The following is a 21,674-nucleotide window of genomic DNA, read 5'->3' on the forward strand; positions in this document are numbered from 1 at the left end:
TTAATCGATCAATTTTTTTATTTTAATTTGTGATAATGACAATTACAACAATAATGAATGAACACTTATTTTAACTTAATATAATACATCAATAAAATCTATTTAGCCTCAAATAAATAAGGAAACATGTTCAATTTGGTTTAAATAATGCAAAAAAAAGTGTTGGAGAAGAAAGTAAAAGTGCAATATGTGCCATGTAAGGAAGCTAATGTTTCAGTTCCTTGCTCAGAACATGAGAACATATGAAAGCTGGTGGTTCCTTTTAACATGAGTCTTCAATATTCCCAGGTAAGTAGTTTTAGGTTGTAGTTATTATAGGAATTATAGGACTATTTCTCTCTATACCATTTGTATTTCATTAACCTTTGACTATTGGATGTTCTTATAGGCACTTTAGTATTGCCAGTGTAACAGTATAGCTTCCGTCCCTTTCCTCGCTCCTCCCTGGGCTCGAACCAGAAACACAACAACAACAGCCACCCTCGAAGCAGCGTTACCCATGCAGAGCAAGAGAAACAACTACTCAGAGCGAGTGACGTTTGAAACGCTATTAGCGCGCACCCTGCTAACTAGCTAGCCATTTCACGTCGGTTACACGAGCCTAATCTCGGAGCTGATAGGCTTGAAGTCATAAACAGCGCAATGTTTGATACACAATGAAGAGCTGCTGGCAAAACGCATGAAAGTGCTGTTTGAATGAATGCTTACCAGCCTGCTGCTACTTACCATCGCTCAGTCAGACTGCTCTATCACATATCAAATCCTAGACTTAGCTATATCATAATAACACAGAGAAATACGAGCCTTAGGTCATTGATATGGTCGAATCCGGAAACTATCAGCTCGAAAACAAGACGTTTATTCTTTCAGTGAAATATGGAACCATTCCGTATTTTATCTAAGGGGTGGCATTCATTAGTCTAAATATTTCTGTTACATTGCACATCCTTCAATGTTATGTCATAATTACGTAAAATTCTGGCAAATTAGGGAGCCCTAACTGTTGCATATTCCCTGACTGCGTGCAATGAAAGCAAGAAAAGTGACACAATTTCACCTGGTTAATATTACCTGCTAACCTGGATTTCTTTTAGCTAAATATGCAGGTTTAAAAATATATACTTCTGTGTATTGATTTTAAGAAAGGCATTGATGTTCATGGTTAGGTACACATTGGAGCAACGATATGCACCCCATCGATTATATGCAACGCAGGACACGCTAGATAAACTAGTAATATCATCAACCATGTGTAGTTAACTAGTGATTATTATTGATTGATTATTTTTTATAAGATAAGTTTAATGCTAGCTAGCAACTTACCTTGGCTTACTGCTTTCGCGTAACAGGCAGTCTCCTCGTGGAGTGCAATGAGAGGCAGGTGGTTAGAGCGTTGGACTAGTTAACTGTAAGGTCTCAAGATTGAATCCCCCGAGCTGACAAGATGAAAATCTGTCGTTCTGCCCCTGAACGAGGCAGTTTACCCACCGTTCCTAGGCCGTCATTGAATGTGTTCTTAACTGACTTGCCTAGTTAAATACAGATACAATTTTAAAAAATTAACATTGGCAAAATCGGTGTCCAAAAACACAGATTTACGATTGTTATGAAAACTTGAAATCGGCCGACCTCTACATCAGACTGTTAAATACTGTTAAATAGCCATCACTAGCACATTAGAGGCTGCTGCCCTATATACTGTACATAGACTTGGAATCACTGGCCACTTTTATAATGGAACACTAGTCACTTTAATAATGTTTACATATTTGGCATTACTCATCTCATATGTATGTACTGTATTCTATCCTATTCTACTATATCTTAGTCTATGCCGCTCTGACATTGCTCACCCAAATATTTATATATTCTTAATTCCATTCCTTTAGATTTGTCTGTATTGTTGTGAAATTGTTAGATATTACTGTTAGATATTACTGCACTGTTAGAGCTAGAAGCACAAGCATTTCGCTACACCCGCAATAACATCTGCTAAACACGTGTATGTAACAAATCAAATTTGATTTGCTACTGCTTTTACATTTCAATCACTATGTAACACTGAACTTCAACGATACGGATTGAATAGAGCCCTTAGACTTTAAATCACACACCTTTCTGTTTAGTTTTAACACTACTATAAAAGTTTTACAATCCAATTAGGCCGTTTCATCTTTCCTACCATTAAGCCCAGCAACACTTGATCCCATCCCATCCATCCCAAGCAGAACGTGGATGCTTGTTCACTTAATTAAATTGGTCTGTTGGAGCAAGCTACGGCGTCCATAGCAGGGCATCCAATACATCTATAGTAGGGGCATCCAACAACAACTCCTCAATGCCACCTCGTCCGTTTGATTTGGTCCTGGCTCTGGGTCTGTAGCCATGCCAGGGCTTATGCCCACCGGAGAGCTCTGTGGAGCGGGCACAGCAGGCATTGATGTGTGCCAGGGGATTGGCAAGACCAAACAGGAGGGTATCAGTAGGTCAGCCAAACATGGTGGAGAGGGTTTGGCATGGGTACCCATCATGAAGCAAACCTCCTTTCCTTACACTAATTAATGACCTATTAAGGATATTGGCAAAACAAGCGCTTTCATCAATGTGGTAATTATTCTGTATTGTCCTGACACATTTCCAGGGGTGAACACAATACTCAACAAGTCCTGTGGCAGTACAGGAAATAGGATTTTCTAAGCATCGACTCCAACACATGGTATACACAACCAGTCTCAGGCATTTAAGGTTTGCTCTGCTATTTCAAGTGGCAAGACTCTGCTGTGTGGTACACAGGATATGTTTTTCCCTTTTAAAAGGCCTGCCTGAAACAGCTGTTAAATAAATGGTGATCCCCTGATAGATATTAATGGAGGTAATTACTTTAACAGAGGAAAAAAGCTCTCAGCAGCACAGGGAGAGAAGAGAGGGAGGGAGGGAGAGAAACCTGGTTAAGAGATGGAGAGACCCCAATCTTTAAGAACAGAGATACATTTGACCCTAACAATTCCTGAGGCGTTTGTGCAAATAGTAACCAGGGGAAGGTTTTCTGTAGTAATAAAAATGTAAGACTTCTAAACTTCCTTAATAAGCACAATGGGTAAAAGCCTAATTGGATTTACAGTACCAGTCAAAAGTTTGGACACACCTACTCATTCAAGGGTTTCTTTATTTTTACATTGTAGAATAATAGTGAAGACATCAAAACTATCTGGTTTGCACTTAGTGGGACTATCATTTGTTTTTCAACAGGACAACAACCCAACAAACCTTCAGGCTGTGTAAGGGCTATTTGACCAAGAAGGAGAGTGATGGAGTGCTGAATCAGATGACCTGGCCTCCACAATTGAGATGGTTTGGGATGAGTTGGACCACAGAGTGAAGGAAAAGCAGCCACAAGTGCTCAGGATAGTGGGAACTCCTTCAGACTGTTGGAAAAGCACTCCAGGTGATTGAGAGAATGCCAAGAATGTGCAAAGCTGTCATCAAGGCATTGGGTGGATACTTTGAAGAATCTAAAATTTATTTTTATTTGTTTAACAATTTTTTTGGTTACTATATGATTCCATGTGTGTTATTTCATAGTTTTGGTGTCTTCACTATTATTTTACAAAGTAGAAAATAGTAAAAAATAAAGAAAAACCCTTGAATGTGTAGGTGTGTGCACACTTTTGACTGGTACTGTATACCAAAATATCGCACAACTGTTACACCCTATACAAGCTGATAGATAAACATGTCCACCAAAACAGGACCAAAATGTATGCTTGCTTTATTGACTTCCAAAAAGCATTTGATTCTACTGAAAGTTGTGTAGGGGGTAAAACATATTACATAGTTAAATCAATTTTTACTGGTAATACGTGCAGCATCAAAATTGGTAATAAAATTACAGAATTCTTCAACCAGGAGTGGGGCCCAGGGGCAGGGCCTTCACCAGGGTTGCAATCTCAGCCCTGTGCTCTTCAATATTTATATAAAAGAATTGGCCACTATTCTAGAGAAATCCTCAGCACCTGGTGTTAGTCTCCACAAATTCAGAAGTTGAATGCCTGTTCTTCGCAAATGACCTGTGCCTGCTGTCACCCACAGCACACTGTCAGACCTGGGCCCTAGGTGGCAGGAAACCCCCAAAATAAGGATTTTCCAGATATCCAGATATCAGGGAATCAGACCAAAGTTCTCAATTGGTACAAAATATACTGCACACACAATTATTTAGGTTTAAAAATAAGCTTAACTGGACACCTAAATGAGGCAGTATATGAACTGAGAGAGAATGTTTTGGAAATATCCCAGGCAGTGATTGGAGACAGTGCCCGGTGTAGGGGTCTGTCTTTCAAATTGGCTGTTAAACAGATGTCTTGAATCTCTGTGGTAATTTAAGATCCCATGATACCTAAGAATAGAGGTGTTCACCTGGTGTCCTGGCTAAATTGTCAATCTGGCCCTCGTACCATCATGGCCACCTAATCATCCCCAGCTTCCAATTGGCTCATTCATCCCCCCCTCCTCTCCCCTATAACTATTCCCCAACTCATTGCTGTCAATGAGAATGTGTTCTCAGTCATCTTATCTGGTAGAATAATGGCAAAAAAAATGGCAGGAGCTGAGCAAAGAAAAAAATCCCCTCATCCAGCTGGTCCTGGGAGTTCAAAAACCTGTTGTACTAACACACTGAAGCCTCACCACCAGAACATCCAAAAAATAAACCAAATAACACAGTCAAAAAAAACTACATCACCTATTGGGAAACAAACACAAAACAGTGCTATCTGGCCTGACAGTACACCACGGCAAACTATTTGACCATGGTTACTGATCAAACCCTTAGAAATGGTTTGCCATAGAAAATGGCAGCCACAGAAAAAGCTTTGGTAAATTCAATTGACTGGACATGATTTGGAAAGGCACATATTGTCTATATAAGGTCCCACAGTTGACAGTTCATGTCAGAGCAAAAACCAAGCCATGAGGTCAAAGGAATTGTCAATAGAGCTCCAAGACAGGATTGTGTCGAGGCACATATCTGGGGAAGGGTACCAAAACATTTCTGCAGCATTGAAGGTCACCAAGAACACAGTGGCCTCCATTATTCTTAAATGGAAGAAGTTTGGAACAACCACGAGCTGGCCGCCTGGCCAAACTGAGCAAACGGGGAAGAAGGGCCTTGGTCAGGGAGGTGAGCAAGACGCCAATGGTCACTCTGACGGAGCTCCAGAGATCCTCTGTTGAGATGGGAGAACCTTCCACAAGGACAACAATCTCTGCAACACTCAACCAATCAGTCCTTTATGTTAGAGTGGACAGACAGAAGCCACTCCTCAGTAAAATGCACATGACAGCCCGCTTGGAGTTTGTCAAAAGGCACCTAAAGAACTTTCAGACCATGAGAAACAAGATTTTATGGTCTGATTAAACCAAGATTGAACTCTTTGGCCTGAATGCCAAGCGTCACTTCTGGTGGAAACCTGGCACCATCTCAAAAGTGAAGCATGGTGGTGGCAGCATCATGCTGTGGGGATGTTTTTTAGCGGTAGAGACTGGGAAACTAATCAGGATGGAGGGAAAGATGAACGGAGAAAAGTAGAGAGATATCCTTGATGAAAACCTGCTCCAGAGTGCTGAGGACCTCAGACTAGGGAAAAGGTTCACCTTCCAACAGGACAATGACCCTAAGCATAAAGCCAAGACAATGCAGGAGCGGCTTCGGGACAACTCTCTGAATGTCCTTGAGTGGCCCAGCCAGAGCCTGGACTTGAACCTGATCAAACATCTCTGGAGAGTCCTGAAAATAGCTGTGCAGCAACGCTCCCCATCCAACCTGACAGGGCTTGAGAGGATCTGCAGAGAATGGGAGAAATTTCCCAAATACACGTGTGCCAAGCTTGTAGCGTAATACCCCAGAAGACCCGAGGCTGTAATCGCTGCCAAAGGTGCATCAACAAAGAACAAAGTAAAGGGACTGAATACTTATGTGAATGTGATATTTCTGTTTTTTAAAATTAAATTAGCCAAATTTAAAAATTAAATAAATTAAAAAATGCTTTCATTATGGGGTATTGTGTAGATTGATGAGGGGGAAAAAGCTATGTAATCAATTTTAGAAAAAGGCTGTAATGTAACAAAATGTGGAAAAAGTCCAGGGGTCTGAATACTTTCCGAATGCACTGTACATACAGTATAACAGAATCACACTTCATAACAGCTTGCCAAAGGTTTGGGACAGTTAGTGACAATAACTGTCAGAAGTCTTTTTTTTCTTTACTTATACATATTAGCAAGGAGTCCATCATTATATACACCCCCCCCCCCCTCTTTCTATAGATATTATAATTTGATCTTCTCCATTATGGCTTTTCATTGATTCATTAAGACAGTTGAAAGCACTCGCTTTAATTAGATGCGCCAAGTTCACTATGGCAAATTCATGTTCTTAGAGCCTTTCCCAAAGGCATCGTATATATACGGTACATGTTCTGTTCTCCTGTTAGGAAATCCTGAAGGAAAGGTGTCCATGAAAATAATATATCGATACAGTATTAATGGGGCATCCCAAAGACCAAAAGGCAGTACTACAGAGCGATACAGTCCTCTTTTCATAGATCAGCTATACAGAAGGACACCAGCAACATGGGAACCGAGCTCATGTCTCCAACCGGCTAATTGTTTCCGATTGGAGCGGAGAGGCAGTTTAGGCAGGATATCTAGTGGGACAAAAGACATCCTGGCCCCAGTGTCAACCGTCATCCACATTAATTATTGAAACTACGTATGAGAGGCGAGTCATTTGCATATAGATAACAGTCAATTTGATTAAGAAAATGGGGGCAGTCACCGAGTTTCAGCTTTAATCTGTGAATAAATGCATGCAGTGTTTTAAATAAAATATGAGGGTTGATCAGATGGTAGCTTGTCCACCTTACATTTATGTATTCTTTGAAACCACAAGGTAAGTACATTTATGCTTTTTTGTCTTTTTACACGCCAGCTCAGAATGTAGCCACTGATGAAAGGTATTATCAGAGTCTACTGGGTTAAACATCAGGGTAGGGGTTCAATTCCAGTCTATGAATTTTAATTCAAGCAATTAAACTGACATTCAGTTAAAGACCTTTAAAGACCCCCATAAGTTATTAGGATATTTGATGTATGAATTGAATTTCAGTTTCCTGGATTAACTACTGTGGAAATGAAATTGACCATATAACCTTTAACACTCCTCTCATGCTTCACCAATGCACCTGAACACACACACTATTAATTGAAAATGAGAAGTTGACCTGTGTCCAATGTCATGACACCTGTCCATAGACCGTATAAAAACAGGGGCACCTGTCTCACCCCTGTGGACATTATGTGAGAGACAGAGGTCAGCACTAATTAAATAAACTCTTGTCAAAGGGATGTTGAATTATTCAGTCTTTGACAACTATTGAAACTGCCAGCAATTTCCCCAAGTCAAGATGGTGCCATGAACATCTTTGTCTTAGATAAATGTTTTATAATCTTTGGGAAATTACCTTGATATTGTGAAGTTGGTAAGGTACACATTGGCCTAACTGCACCCCGCTTACATGTATTAGATTTGCGACTGGACTGAACATAACAATTGGCTCTTTGGGATTTTGTTATTTTGAAATGGAGACCACACCAGGGGACAGTTCCAAATGTATTGTGGGGGGCATTTTTTAGGATTATTGTTGATTGGGCACAGGGGAGGGTAGTGTGTTTTCTCCCTGGTTTACATTTGCTCTTTGGCCCCTTTTACTATATCATTTCTTCCATCCGAGACACATTTACTCATCTGCAACTTTTACTTCACCTCAGGTCAATATAGTCTACAAGTCTGTCTGTCCTGCCCTCTATCCACCATTCATAGTGACAATAGTGGTAGGTGGATCATTTGTCCAGATCTACAATAGGCTAACTAGCAATCATACCACACATAAACGCATTCAAAGCTTCATACATTTTCAATATGAAGGCAACAGATAGGAATAGCTGATTGGCACGCCAGGTGCATCATTGCATATGAAAGAAAAGTGAAGACATGAAACACTCAGCTCAAAAAGCTCCCCTATTGATCTTGTTTAGGGACAATACAATTATCCTCCTAGACTATAGTAGCCTACAACACCACAACGCAATGAATAATTGCATTATTGCTTTCAAGTGAGTACAAAATTATACTCTAGGCTGCAATGAAAATGTCATTTGAATAATGTCACAAACGCACTGTAATTTGAACATTCCATTCCATTTGGATCAGTTGTGGATCTACTCTCTAGTTTATATGGTATAGGAAGGTACAGTAGCCGGTCACTGGCTGTATTTTTTCTTCTAAAAACTGAGATCATCATTCTGACAAGTTGTCCTATAATAATGTGCCCACATATGCTCCTGTGAGGCCCAGTTATTCAGGAAAGCTTAGTGTGCTGTGCCTCTATTTCTCACGCACCTAGAATCTAACGCTTCAATATAGACTAAATATTTGTTATACAATTTGTGGCATAAACAAAGTTTTAATCTGATTAGGCTACTTCAAGTCTCCTATAGGGATATACATGTTTGTTCAAAATATGATTCCAGCATCCTCAAAATAGTTTTTCTTTTTTTTTTAAATGGTTGGTTGGAAACCTGGTTTAGGAGAGGACAGTACCTCAGACAAAAGAAATGTCATGACATCATGGGAAAGTATGTAGTTTATTAGGCTAGATTGTTTTTTTAATTTAGGGCATTTAAAAAAAAATCAGCCCACAGCAGAATCCGGATTGACATTTTAGGCATGGTTGAGTATCGTCCAGAACGATACAGCTGTTCGAATCTGAAACAGTAGTTCTATAGCATTTACATTTTAACAGATACTGCGTTACCGTACTCACCTGTGAGATTTAGACAAGAGAGCAAGGAGTTCATAGCTGTAAAATTAAAGGGTTAGAAAAAAATACAGCAACAGTTGAGTCAGATAATCTTAGTAAAGCAAGTAGTTAGCAGGGTGGGAAATATTAATTAAATTTGAATTTCCAATTATTATCTTCTGGTATTGCCACCCTGTTCCAAAAATAAAATGTATTTTCCCCCCTAGGCAGAGAAAATCAGAACAGTAAGAGAGGTGTAGAGGAGAAAGGAAGTGAGAGCATAGGAGACAGAAGAGGGTGAATAGAGCTACAGGAGAGTTTATTGAGCATGCTACAGAGTTAAAGCAGAGTAGGTACACAGAGCAGGAACCATCAAACAGACTCACTCGGTAGAAAATTAGCTTTTAATCGTGCCTTTTCCAAACTATATGTAAAAACTCAATCCATGTAGAAAATATAACCTTTTTCCACACATTCCTAACCTTTTTAATTTACTGTATTTTGTGTTCAGTTTTTACTGGAGATGTGGTGTAAAGGTAAAATCCTTTACCAAAAACCACACAGAATATCATTGAAATCAAGGAGAAACATTCTGGGACTGTTTGACTTCGATTAGTGTTCCCCCCGAATCAAAACTCAAGCCACATTTGTTTTTGTAAATGAAAACATAAATCAAAGTAGGTCTAAAAGGCACATTTACTTTGGTCCCCAACAGTCAGTCCATCCTCATGTACAATCATACTTCGTTATGACCACATTGCCTAACTGGATGATGGACGCATGCAACAGCAATATGTCTTCACTACTACCATGACCTATCATTATACAAGCAAAACAATTCACTGACATTTTCACTCAAATCAAACATTTTCTAAAAGGAACAATTATGTATATGCAAATAAGGTTTGAAAAACAGACAGCAAGGGAACATCTCAGCGGATGTCCTCAGCAGGTGAAATGTACAACGGTGTCAGCCTTTACAGTAATCCTCAACATGGGGGAGAAAAAAAAGAAGAAAAAAAATTCGCTCTGCCCGGGAGTTTAAAAATAAGCCAACTAACTGAATATGGGCTTCTTCATCTAAGTCCGTTAATCAGGTCCCTCGCCCACATTTTGAAAAATGTTTTAAAATCGAAGCTATAAAATCTGCCGAACATCCAGTAATGTACACAGGGAGAGAAAACAAAAAGAAAACACACTACCCTCCCCAAACAGAATGTGCCTAGACCATCACTTGTAGAACCGTAAGGAGGCAAAACGATGATAATATTTTGCTGAGTAAGGCACATTTTTGCTGATTCATTCTAATAAAAGAGGGAATACAATTCCTCTTCATGATGAACATGGGAAGGGAGCTTGCCAACCACACAAACTAAGGTCGAGGGGGATAAGGGGATCTAGATAGGGCTTGTTTTACAACAACAACATTGAACAAACTACCGTCACAACTAGTAGTGGGGGGGGCTTTTGATAATTAATATTATCTGACTGAAAAGTTTCCCCCTAGAAGGTGAGGGTCACGATGATTGACTAATTGAGGTTAGTCAAGGAGAGGGGTGGGTTGTGATGGCGTGGTTCATCTAGATGGTTGACTTGGAGAAGGAGACCTTCAGGTGGTGGTTGCTGCCCATGTCGTAGTTGTGGAGGTCCATTAAGGCCTGGATGGCCTCCTCCACCGTGGACATCTGGAGTAGCGCCATTTTGTGGCCTCTATTTGGGGTGGGGGAGGAAATGTGATCATATATAGTCACACACAAGTGGTAAAATTATGAAGATCGCTGCACATTACAACTGTGGTGTTCAAAGGCTCAGGCTTGGGACTAAATGTGATAATAAGTTACGGGCAGTAAAATACAGTCTTACTGGAAAAACTTGAAGGCCTTCACAATGCCACCAGCATTAGAGAACAGCAGTCGCAGATCCTCCTCTGTCACATCCTCCCTGTCAAGTCCGAAACTGACCGTGAGCACAATGCAAGCACATTCAGCCATGTCAATACACTAGCACACTTCAATCTTCTCGTACTGCAACATCGTACCAGTGCTACACCCAACCCCCTAAATTCAGCAGCAAACTACTCAATAATAGTCTGGTGCAAAAATAAACAATGCTAATGTGCCAAACATCATAAGAGGCAGCATATATATAATGAGAACAGTAGAGGACTGAGACCAGAGCCTTCAGGAACTCTGAAACTTACATTGGATTTGTCTGAGTAATTTCTATTAATTGAACCTTCTAATGCCCTAGCTTGCACAACATATATTTATGAAATGGTACAGCCAGAATCCAGTCAAACTCTAGACAAACTCACGGGACGTTGGAGAGGTGGAGCGTGGCGGAAGGAGGGAAGATGTTCTGAAAGTTCTTGGAGCCGGGCTTCTTGAACCGGTGCAGGGGGGAGTTGGTGAAGTCCTTGGTTAGGCCCTGGTCATCCAGCCCTTCCCTGGGCAGCTGCACTGCCTGGTGCTTGGAAAGCGTCACACGGATGATCTTCCCGTGCATCTTCTGGCCATTCAGGTGGCTCGTCGCTGAGAGGACAGGCACATATGAAACACGGTTACAGTGAAATGTTTTTCATGCATTTCATGTGGAGGTGTTTCTCTCCCATTCATTTGAAATTCTCTTTTAGTTCGAATTCAAAAAACAATGCCAATAGGTTTCAAAAACGGGATAATGGAAAAGACAGGGCCTCGCACACTGTCAAAACCATGGGATAAATCCAAAACAGAGGCTCAGATGCAGAAATATCATTTTCATCTACCTTTAATTAGAAATGTTAAGACTCCCTTTAGGATCGTCCTAGGACATTTTCCATTCAAATTAGTTTCAACTATGATTTTGGGATTGTGGAAAACAATGAACTCAAAGACACAGCAAGAACTGTAGATTTACCAGAAACATTTTATATTCTGTTGAAAGGAACAGCAGGGCAGCCAGGGGCCTGGCAGGATAACACAGGGATTGAGCGGAACCTATCCAAACAGGAGCTAGTTAAAGGGGGCGGGGGGGGGGTTGAAAGAACACTCCAAACCTAGACAAGAGGTACAGAAGCGGGGCGTGACTGAACCCACTCACCGAGCTGGGCCTGGTTCCCGTCTGACATCTGGATAAGAGCACTGTCCTTCTTATTGTAGAGGATCTTCACGCGCTGAGCATCACCGTACACCCCTTCATTATAATGATAGGCAGACGGCAGGAGGGAGCGAGAGAGGAGAGTGCAAAGGCAAAGCAGAGGGGAGAGGATTGAACCATTAAGGACAACGTTAGTCCTTTAGAGACAGAGTTTAGAAATTAGTCGTAAAAAGGGGATGGAGAAATCATCCATATAATTTAAACCAATCAAGGAGTCTTAGAACAAGAGACGTACAAGATAGACAGGAGAGAATATGCAGATAAAATCTTTCCCCCAAAAAATAACTAGCTTTGTGAAATGGAAAAAAAACTAACAGAAAAACCTACATCCCAAATAATCAACCATGCATTAACGTAATTGCCCCAGAGTGAGAATAAGAGAGACTGGAGGCCTTGATGGCCAGAATAATATGTACTCAACTAAAATCAATATGAACGATTAAACAAAAATGTGATGAAACAGTTCCTCAACTATGGAAACACTAATCAAATGAGAGCTAGGTTGTTTTTTTGTGGGGTTTTTTACATGGAGATGGAGTAAAGAAAAAAAATATATATATGAAAAAGGTAGTGCTAACAATAACATACCGAAGAGGGTAAACAGACTTTGGGGCGTAACCATCTTTAGAAGGAGAGAAGAGCAAGCAGCGTAAGACAGGTAGAGAGGTAGAAGAGTCGGAGGTAGAGAGCCAAGATGGACAGATCATCCATAACGGAGGGTGGTTTCCCGTAGAGTGATGAGGTGGTCATGGTGCATGGGTTCAAGGCAGTTAATTGGGGCAAGTCGGTCCAAGGAGGAGCATTTTTGTTCAGGCACAAAGCATGAACATGTAGAGGATGGGTAAGGAGGGGGAGGAGTAACAGGGTGCAGACAGGACACAAAGGGGGAACGAGGGAAGGGCAAGAATTAATGAAGGGGGGTAGTGTGGCGTAAATAAAATAAAAAAACAGGTCAGTACATTGGAAAATGCAGGAGTTTGGTCAGAAATGGCTGGATTTGGTTTGCTGTGGTGGTGGGGGGTAATCCCAAACATACAAGAAAATAATAGTGCCAAATGTTTACACGGGAGACCAAAGAGGGAGCCGAGTACATAGACACCAAAGCCTAGTTTGTAGCCAATAGTAATTGATAGGGATGTGGGTAGGGCATGCAGAAAAGTATCACAAGTTCAGGTTTTAGTAGCTTTACTAGCGTATGAAATGCAAGCATATTGGTTAAAGCAGGTGGGCTACACCATCAGTTTCAAAAGGAGGGGAGTTTGGGCCATGCAGGTAAAGACATGAAAACCACCTTACAGAGTTATGGCATAAACAGAACACATTTTCAAGTCCACAAACCCAGTGTTTGGGGAGAGAAATGATAGAATATTACTTCTGTTGAGAATGTATAGACAGATATAGCATAGATAGATATAGCATAGTGACAGTGGGTGAGAGAAAAAGGTGAGAGTGGTTGGTGTAGCCCCCACAGTCCATACCAACTTGACAGCTTAGAGAAAGGCATTGGAATAGACAGGTGTGAACGAGAGAGCTTTGAAAGAAAAGAACGAGAGTTAGGAAGGACTATCACTTGACATGAATGAGAGAGGGAAAGAGTTTAGGAGACCGTAGTTAAAATTAGCACGAAATGCATAGGAGAGAGAAAGAGAGAGAGAGACCCTCTATTCACTAAGACAGAGCCTGAGAAGTAACTGCGGTTCAGTTGACTTAGGATATGGGGACAGAGAGAAAACATATGCAAGCACTGAGGCCAATATAAAATTCACATAAATAATGAGCACCCGATGTGAGAATGCGTCGCCATTCCATCTCTTGACTGGACGTACATCCATTGGGGATGACCTTGTGGTGAATGACGCCTGACAGAGAAACAATCCACTCGTCTTGGTACTAACACCATCAGGCCATGCTAGATATGTTGTGTGCAGCAGAGCTTTGAAGAACATTCAAAGAATGCAGAGCAACACTGAATATTGCTGTAGCCATCTTACAAAAGGATGTGTTAGATTTCTGTGTACTGATCATGAGGTGTAATAGATCATCCCATAAAGGTACTGACTATCTGTGCAACAAAACGCAAGGTTAGACTAAATAGCCAAGTTGTATAAATGGGGAGCTTTTTCCACTGCTTTTTCTCTGAACCATTCCAATCATGAAATTACACCAGTCATACCGCGAATCACAAACATCTGCTCAAAGTCGATGTCGGAATCAAAGGACAATGATGTACAAGGTACCGTCAGAGGCAATAGATCTGAGTGAGATCTGCATACTGACGGAGGAGAGTGAAGGGGAGAGAGAGAAAGGGCGCGTTACTCACCTCCTCGTTCAGGTTGCTGACCAGGAGCACGCCGCTGCAGCCAGAGTGTCCGGAGAGCACCATCCTCCCTGCAGCCGCCGCCGCTGCCGCCGCAGCACTCATTGGATTGATGGCTCCTGGAGGAACAGCCAGGCCAGGCACGTTAATGGGTAGACAGAGACAGGGGCAAAGCACACCACACAGCCATGTGTTACAGTGTGCATGCCATGTCCACACACCAGACGTGTGCACTCAGACATTGCACGTCCTAATTCCATTATTTTACTTTAGACGTGTGTATTGTTTGATATTATTGCACTGTTGGAGCTAGGAACACAAGCATTTCACTACAACTGCAATAACATCTGCTAAATATGCGAATACAACCAACAAATTTGATTTGTATGCATTTACATAACACACACAAAGGGGCTTTTTCTGCATAGCGCAAGACCTCATTGTCAAAAGCTATTCAAGATACAGGGAAGGTCAGTCAACTCTAAAGCTAACCATCCATTATTCCAATGTCATGGCCTATCACATATTTTATTATGACATCCTTGGTTATTCTCAAACTGATATTTCAAACTCATCAAACATGCTATTAGACCATTTTAAAGGGGGTTTTCCCCTTGGTCCAACAGGAGCGGTTGCTGTGCCACCAACTACTCTTGCCTCTTTCTCCTGGACGACATGGACACACAGCAGGTAAGACTTAGAGATTGAAAGAAAGAAAATATCATGGAAAGCATAGGTACCTCCGCCCTGCGAGAGGGAGAGAGAAGACTGAAACCCTCCACCATTAGAGTAGTGCGCTCCCATTCCAGAGGGGGTACCTATGGAGAGGAGGTACAGGGAAAAGCTTAACTATACAGGGGGCAGGTGGGAGTAGTAATAATGTAGAAGAACTCAAAAAAGCTTTATCAAATTGACAAGGCTCTTATATGGCTTGGAACATGGCAGACTGTCGATAACACACAGTGACCCATTTTCTATTATGTTCTTGTTCGTCACTTAACAGTGTGTTACTGGACTGGTAGGGATTTCTGTTGTCCTCCGATCTCTACAAAGCATTAGATAAGTCCATACCCAGAATGCCATTGAGAGAGAACACTTAGTGGTATTGACTTCTATACAGAGGAGAGAGAGCTGACTGGACTGGCCTGGAAAGACAGAGAAGACAGAAAGGGGGAGAGAATGGACGGAGAGAGGACTTACCGAGCAGGGAGGAGTCCTTGTTATAGGCGGCGGCCATGGCAGGGTCTAGTGCAGGCTGGCCGTCACCGGCAGGGAGCTCGGGCCGGGTGTAGTCCCGGCTCTTGTCATTGTTGTACTTGACGTTCAGGTTGACCAGCTTGGAGAAGTCGATCCGCAGCGTACAGCAGGAATTGTAGATGTTCTGGCCGTCCAGGGACTGAACAAAGTGATAAGAGAAATGACTATTAGTAAGCTTTTTGTTTTATTTATTTTTGTTTGAATAATTGTCATAATCTGGAGAAATGCAATTGTTATCAACCTTCACGGTAAATTGACAGAACTGAAAAATTGAATATACTAATTAAACAGACTTTTATCCAAAGCGACTTACAGTCATGCGTGCATACATTTTTTTTAATGCATAGGTGGCCCCATGGGAATCGAATCCACTATCCTGGCGTTGCAACAGCTTTGCTCTACCAACTTAACTACAGAGGACCACATGTATAATACACCAGTGGTTTGTCTGTCTGCTCACCAGTCTGGCTTGCTGGGCGTTGACTGGTTCGCTGAACTGGAGCAGGGCCTGGAACTGGTTGTTCTTGGTGAACGTGATGATCTTCATAACTGTTCCAAACTTGGAGAAGATCTGCTGTAGAACGTCCAGAGTGACGGGGTAGAACATGTTGTCGATGATTATCCTGAGCACAGGGCTGGGGGCATGGGCTAGAACACTGTCCAGCGTACTGTTGTCAGAGTTGGGAGAGCCACCATCCTGCACTGCCGACACGGCCTGGAGGACAGCCTGTGCACGCTTGATAAGTATGTATGAAATAGAGGGAGGGAGAAAAGGGGGAAAATTACAACAGTCTGCAAATCAACAAAAAGTACCATCACAATAGCCAAGGCTCAATCATACACCATTGTTTCTCAGTGTCTACACTAGAAGCTCACTACTAGTCATGCACAAGTGTATTTTCTGGGGAAGAGTAGAATGTCACCTGGTTGAGAGTGCTGTCTGTCTTCAGCTCCTTGTGGTTAGAGAACTGGATGACCACGGGGACGTTGCGGACCTGAGGCATCACCGCCGTGTAGTAATTCACCATGGTAACAGCCGCCTCCTCCGTACCCAACTCCAGGAACGCCTGTTACATCGAAAGAGGACAATTTGAAGACAGACAACATGGACAAATTCCTTCTATACCCAATACTACTATGTAGTATTAAATAGTTTGATTCTAGACTTTTTTTTTAAAACATGCTTAGGGTAGGAGTTGTTCCTGGCCATTTGACCAGGAAAAACTGACAAGGCCAAATGGTCAGGCCCTATTCTGTCCTTAATTAACTTGTTGTAGTGTAATGATTAAGAAAAATAACTCAAACAATTCTTCCCACATTAACTCACCTGATTTTTTCCTTTCAGCATGAGGATGTTGGTGACCTTGCCGAACGGTAGGCCCAGAGCGATGACCTCTGTCTCTGACACCTCGCTGGGCAACTTCCTGATGTGGAGCACACGGGAAGGGGGACTCTCCATCCTGTCCTCCACTCTCAGTTTTTTACTGCTGTCATTGCCGTTAGCTGTGAAATCAAGCGTCATGCATGAATATATCGCATCAGCTGTCCTCTCAGCTGTTAAAATGTGTCAAGGACCATTGACTGTGGATATGTTAGAATGTGAATTGCTTTACTTTTCTGTATGACTGAATGGGAGGAAAATGAGCTCACCAGTCACAGAGTTAGGGCTGGTGCTGTAGAGACTCAAATCATCTGAGCCTCTCTGTAAAATATGAATGTATACATAAATGAATTTGGTCCATTGTTTCCCAATTAATGAAATGATCCTGAAAAGTCAGTTGCGAAAATGCAAACTTACCTTCATGCCAACTGCAACATCACTGGCAATGCTGAAAAAGGCAGGGGAAATATGAATGTCAGTTGTGCACACAAATCAGTGCAAGCAATGTATAATTAATTAATGGAAGCAAAAATGTATGGTGTCAATTAACAATCAAGTTAGCTAACGTTAGCTTGCTAGCTACGCCTATCTTAAGGTTACCAGTTTGCTAAGGTTACCAGTTTGCTAACGTTACCCACAAGGTTAAGAACTACCAGTGTGAGTGTAGTTGTCTTGCAATTTCATTTCGTTAAAATGTGTAGCTAACAATTCTTCATCTTTACATTTTGTTTGATGTGGAAGCTCATTGCAAATTGTAGCGACGTTAGTACATTCGGGTATCAGACCTTGTCAGCCAACTCGTTAGCAGTAACGTTCGTTACTAATGGTTGCTAGTTACTAATGGTTGATAGTTACTAATGGTCGCTAGTTACTAATGGTCACTAGTTGCCGTAACGTTCGTTACTAATGGTCGCTAGTTGCCGTAACGTTCGTTACTAATGGTCGCTAGTTGCCGTAACGTTCGTTACTAATGGTCGCTAGTTGCCGTAACGTTCGTTACTAATGGTCGCTAGTTGCCGTAACGTTCGTTACTAATGGTCGCTAGTTGCCGTAACGTTCGTTACTAATGGTCGCTAGTTGCCGTAACGTTCGTTACTAATGGTCGCTAGTTGCCGTAACGTTCGTTACTAATGGTCGCTAGTTACCGTAACGTTCGTTACTAATGGTCGTTAACGTTCGTTACTAATGGTCGCTAGTTGCCGTAACGTTCGTTACTAATGGTCGCTAGTTAACGTTCGTTACCGTAACGTTCGTTACTAATGGTCGCTAGTTACCGTAACGTTCGTTACTAATGGTCGCTAGTTACCGTAACGTTATCTGATGGCTACACGAATGTCTACAAAACTCATCCGAAGAAACGTGTCCGACCAACGCGTAGGAGTACGTGCGCGCTCAACTAACCAAAACGCGACATTGAATGCTTAACAGTAGTTAATTAACGAGCTTAACGAAATTGTAGAAATATTGGCGCAGCATAATCTCGGTTTAACACAACTCTTAAATAGATAGACAGAGTTGAATGTATCTTAATAAACTAGATATCTACGTGAGCTAGCTAGTTTCGTAGCAAGGTGCACGCTATGAAATTATATGGTAGTACTAGCTAGCTAATGCAATGCTAAGAAGATGGGTGGCAAGCGGGCCACCATCTCAGAACGAATTCAAACGTGGCCGGCCCAATAAGCTAACGTTAGCTTTTAACGTTATTAAATAGATACGTCGATAGTTACATTAAAACCTTTCGCGAATATAATTAACCACATAATCAACGTGAACACATACCTTTCCATTGCCGGAGGGTGTCTAATTTCGCGTTTTTATTTACTCGTTCAATCTCAGCTCCACTCCGACACACACACCACACGACTGCAAAATGGTTGCAATTTCCCAAATGCTCTCATGAAGTGCGCCGAGTAACGGAAAATGACGAACAAAGACGAGTATCTACAGCCAGTTCATTGATTATCAGTTATAAAGACATACTTCATCGAAATATGAGCTTAGCCACGTGTTATTGTTTGCTACTGTAATCATTAGCTTTAAAATATTGTTATTAAACAAAGCTTTCCCGCAGTTACATTTGTTGTCATTTTAAGGTCAATCATAGCTTCAGCAAACACCCCCCCCGTTATTAGGTTCCAAATTTCATTGCAATGGGGCCCAGTCACAAAGGGAACAGAGAGCATGCAACCCCTTTTGTTTCTGAATCTGTTATTGAAAGGACTTTGTTGGTGTGTATTTCACACACACCAACAAATACACATACTACTATGCCCCCATGCAATCTGTCACTTGTGAGGTTTTAAGGCTGAGAGTTGAATGACATAGGCTTGGATTGAAGAAGTTTCCACTCAACAAGGAATTTGGCTGGATTCATAGGAATTCATTGATTATCAGTATTTTTAGTAATCAATGTCTTTCTGTTGTATTGCCAAGATACTGAAATTACACCTTGAGATTGATCATACTCAAGGAAATTATATTGATATTGGGATCTAAAAACATAAAAAAATATATATTATATAAAATAACTAAATAAAATGCTTATGAAACTCGTAATTTCCAAACCAGGTTTATTTTCATTTCATGACCTGGACCATTTTAATATTTTATCCAAAATTCAATTTCCTCAGTTTTCACACTTTCTTTTACAGCTTTCCCTCATTTATTGTCTCTCATAACCACAATGTCTTTATGTTTTATTGGCTCCCCAGCTCACCTCAGAGGGCACTGCTGAAGATGAATCCTTTATCGAGGGAAGATGAACTGGACTGGAGAATGTCAAGTGGATTAATGTAATAAACCTTGACTGCAGAGAATTCCCAGACCTATTAATGCTTTACGTCACTGTATGTTTAAGTGACAAACTTAGTGCAGTGTATGACACAGTTTTTTATTTTACCGGAAAACGGCCAATTCAATCCCCACAAAGGAAAGAATATAGAGTGATTTGTTATGGCTTTGTATGTTGAAGTTGGGACTGTTGTGTTTCATCTAGCCTATAATCTTTGAGATATTACATTTTCAGTGAGAACTGTTGAACTGGGGAAACTGCACTGGTTTGTCTTTTAGTGATGTGAGTATATGATTAGATAGCTTTTACATTAATCAATGTGGAGCTGTTCATCCAGGCAGTTTCTCTATCCGATTAAAGAAACCCTCTGTCCACGGAAACTTTTTTTAAATTAACCCTTTACCCATTAAGTCATAATTTACAAACCCCTGGAGTTGATTACCAAATTAAAGCATTGATTTAGGCTCTCAGTTTGGTCATTATTAATTTCCGATCTGGGTAAGTTTGATTCTTGTCTCCTGCCTAAATAATAACACTGTTTTTTTCCAATCTGTCTTAATTTTTACTAAACATAAGTTGTTTTTCATTAAAACAATTTAAAATCCATTTCCACTTCTTATTGTGCTGTGCAGTGAATTTGGTTATAAGAGTGAACCAATCAGGTACTAAAGGAATAAAATGATGACATTGGGGCTGCATAATACCCTGGGCATATCCTTGGGACAAAATCGATAAGAAAAAGATACCAGTATCAAAGAATGGAACAAAGCCAGTTGTTGGTTTAATTAAATACAGACATCCCAAATAAAATAGAGGCTTCTCTTAAAACACTGGAATTTCAGTCAACTTACCATTTTCAAAAAACAAAACTTATCATGTCAAATTCACTTTAAATTAACAACCCATACTCAGTGGCTTATGGCAGTTTTGCCCGCACCTCAAATTCATGCCAGTTTTCATACTGGACAGACAGGTATGGTATAAGGACAGATCAATGCAGTTTGTATCACACCTTCTGCTTTGTTGAGCCAACTGGCCTTTGAAATGGACTCTTCATGGTCAGTAAAGTGTCTGTTTAAAATGTCAGGGCACCACTCTTATTTCCTCCCTGTTTCCTTTAGTGGACAGAGTGTGTGAAAAGGACAGTAGGTTACTGACCTTCTTGTTTTATGTGCCCACAGAGCTTTGGCCTTTTTATTCCACTTTGTCCACAGTTCTGTTCTTATGGCCACTCACTTTCCCCCAGGTCTGACGGCTCTAAGTGTTTGATGGATGGCAGCTGTGCTCAAGGGCTGCAAATGGATCTTGGAGCTGGTCAAAGCTTCTCTTGACTTGTACTGTATCTGTTGTCTAATCCAGAGCTATTGAATGGGGGATTTTTACAAACAAGATCCTCTTTTCACTCACAGATCTTTCTTTATTCGGTGGCATTGTGAGCCAACACAGATGAGACTGATGACAGGAGTCAATGGGCAAAATCATGATGTGGTTTTGTCATTGTGAGGCCGTGTCAGGAATGAAAGCCTTCTTCCTTCAATTCATAGAAAGGTTGGAAAGTCGCTGAAAAGTCTGCCTCCGATGTCAGACATCATTCAGTGTGTCCATTAATCCAACTCTCTGCCAGCCTAAACAAATCAACATTGTAGTAGCATTGTAGCTATTGCAGCCAAACCAGATTTAGGCTGGGTTTCTGTACAGCACTTTGAGATATCAGCTGATGTTAGGAGGGCTTTATAAATACTTTTGATTTAAATATGTATTATGCAATCTGCACAGCCAAATAATGTGATTTTCAAATAGATTTGGTCAAAAGGTACCAAGGACAAATAGTTGAAAAGACAAATACTGTAACCTTTTCAGTTAATTATATATTTTATATCATTGTCACTCACACATCTAGGTTCAGCAAGCAATGTTCAGTATGAGTGGTGT

At 41.1% G+C, this 21,674-nt stretch overlaps 1 protein-coding gene across 3 annotated transcripts; it reads right to left on the reverse strand.

The window, feature by feature from the left end:
* Positions 1-9,151: 9,151 nt before the first annotated feature.
* LOC135558578 (polypyrimidine tract-binding protein 2-like) lies at positions 9,152-18,859 on the reverse strand. 3 transcript variants are annotated; one of them, XM_064992477.1, is made up of 14 exons: positions 18,731-18,859; positions 17,366-17,396; positions 17,218-17,269; positions 16,895-17,070; positions 16,491-16,634; positions 16,028-16,303; positions 15,511-15,706; positions 15,051-15,128; positions 14,314-14,429; positions 12,582-12,615; positions 11,937-12,029; positions 11,173-11,389; positions 10,722-10,814; positions 9,152-10,568 (listed from the first exon to the last, which is right to left on the reverse strand). In XM_064992477.1, the coding sequence occupies exons 1-14, from the start codon at positions 18,736-18,738 to the stop codon at positions 10,439-10,441; spliced, it is 1,644 nt and encodes a 547-aa protein (XP_064848549.1). In that variant the 5' UTR covers positions 18,739-18,859; the 3' UTR covers positions 9,152-10,438. The 3 variants fall into 3 exon arrangements, with proteins under 3 accessions (XP_064848549.1, XP_064848550.1, XP_064848551.1); XM_064992478.1 differs by having other exon boundaries at positions 10,722-10,799; positions 18,731-18,857; XM_064992479.1 differs by lacking the exon at positions 15,051-15,128 and having other exon boundaries at positions 10,722-10,799; positions 18,731-18,858.
* Positions 18,860-21,674: the final 2,815 nt, after the last annotated feature.

This window comes from Oncorhynchus masou, chromosome 17, assembly GCF_036934945.1.
Source record: "Oncorhynchus masou masou isolate Uvic2021 chromosome 17, UVic_Omas_1.1, whole genome shotgun sequence".
Lineage (NCBI taxonomy): Eukaryota > Metazoa > Chordata > Actinopteri > Salmoniformes > Salmonidae > Oncorhynchus > Oncorhynchus masou.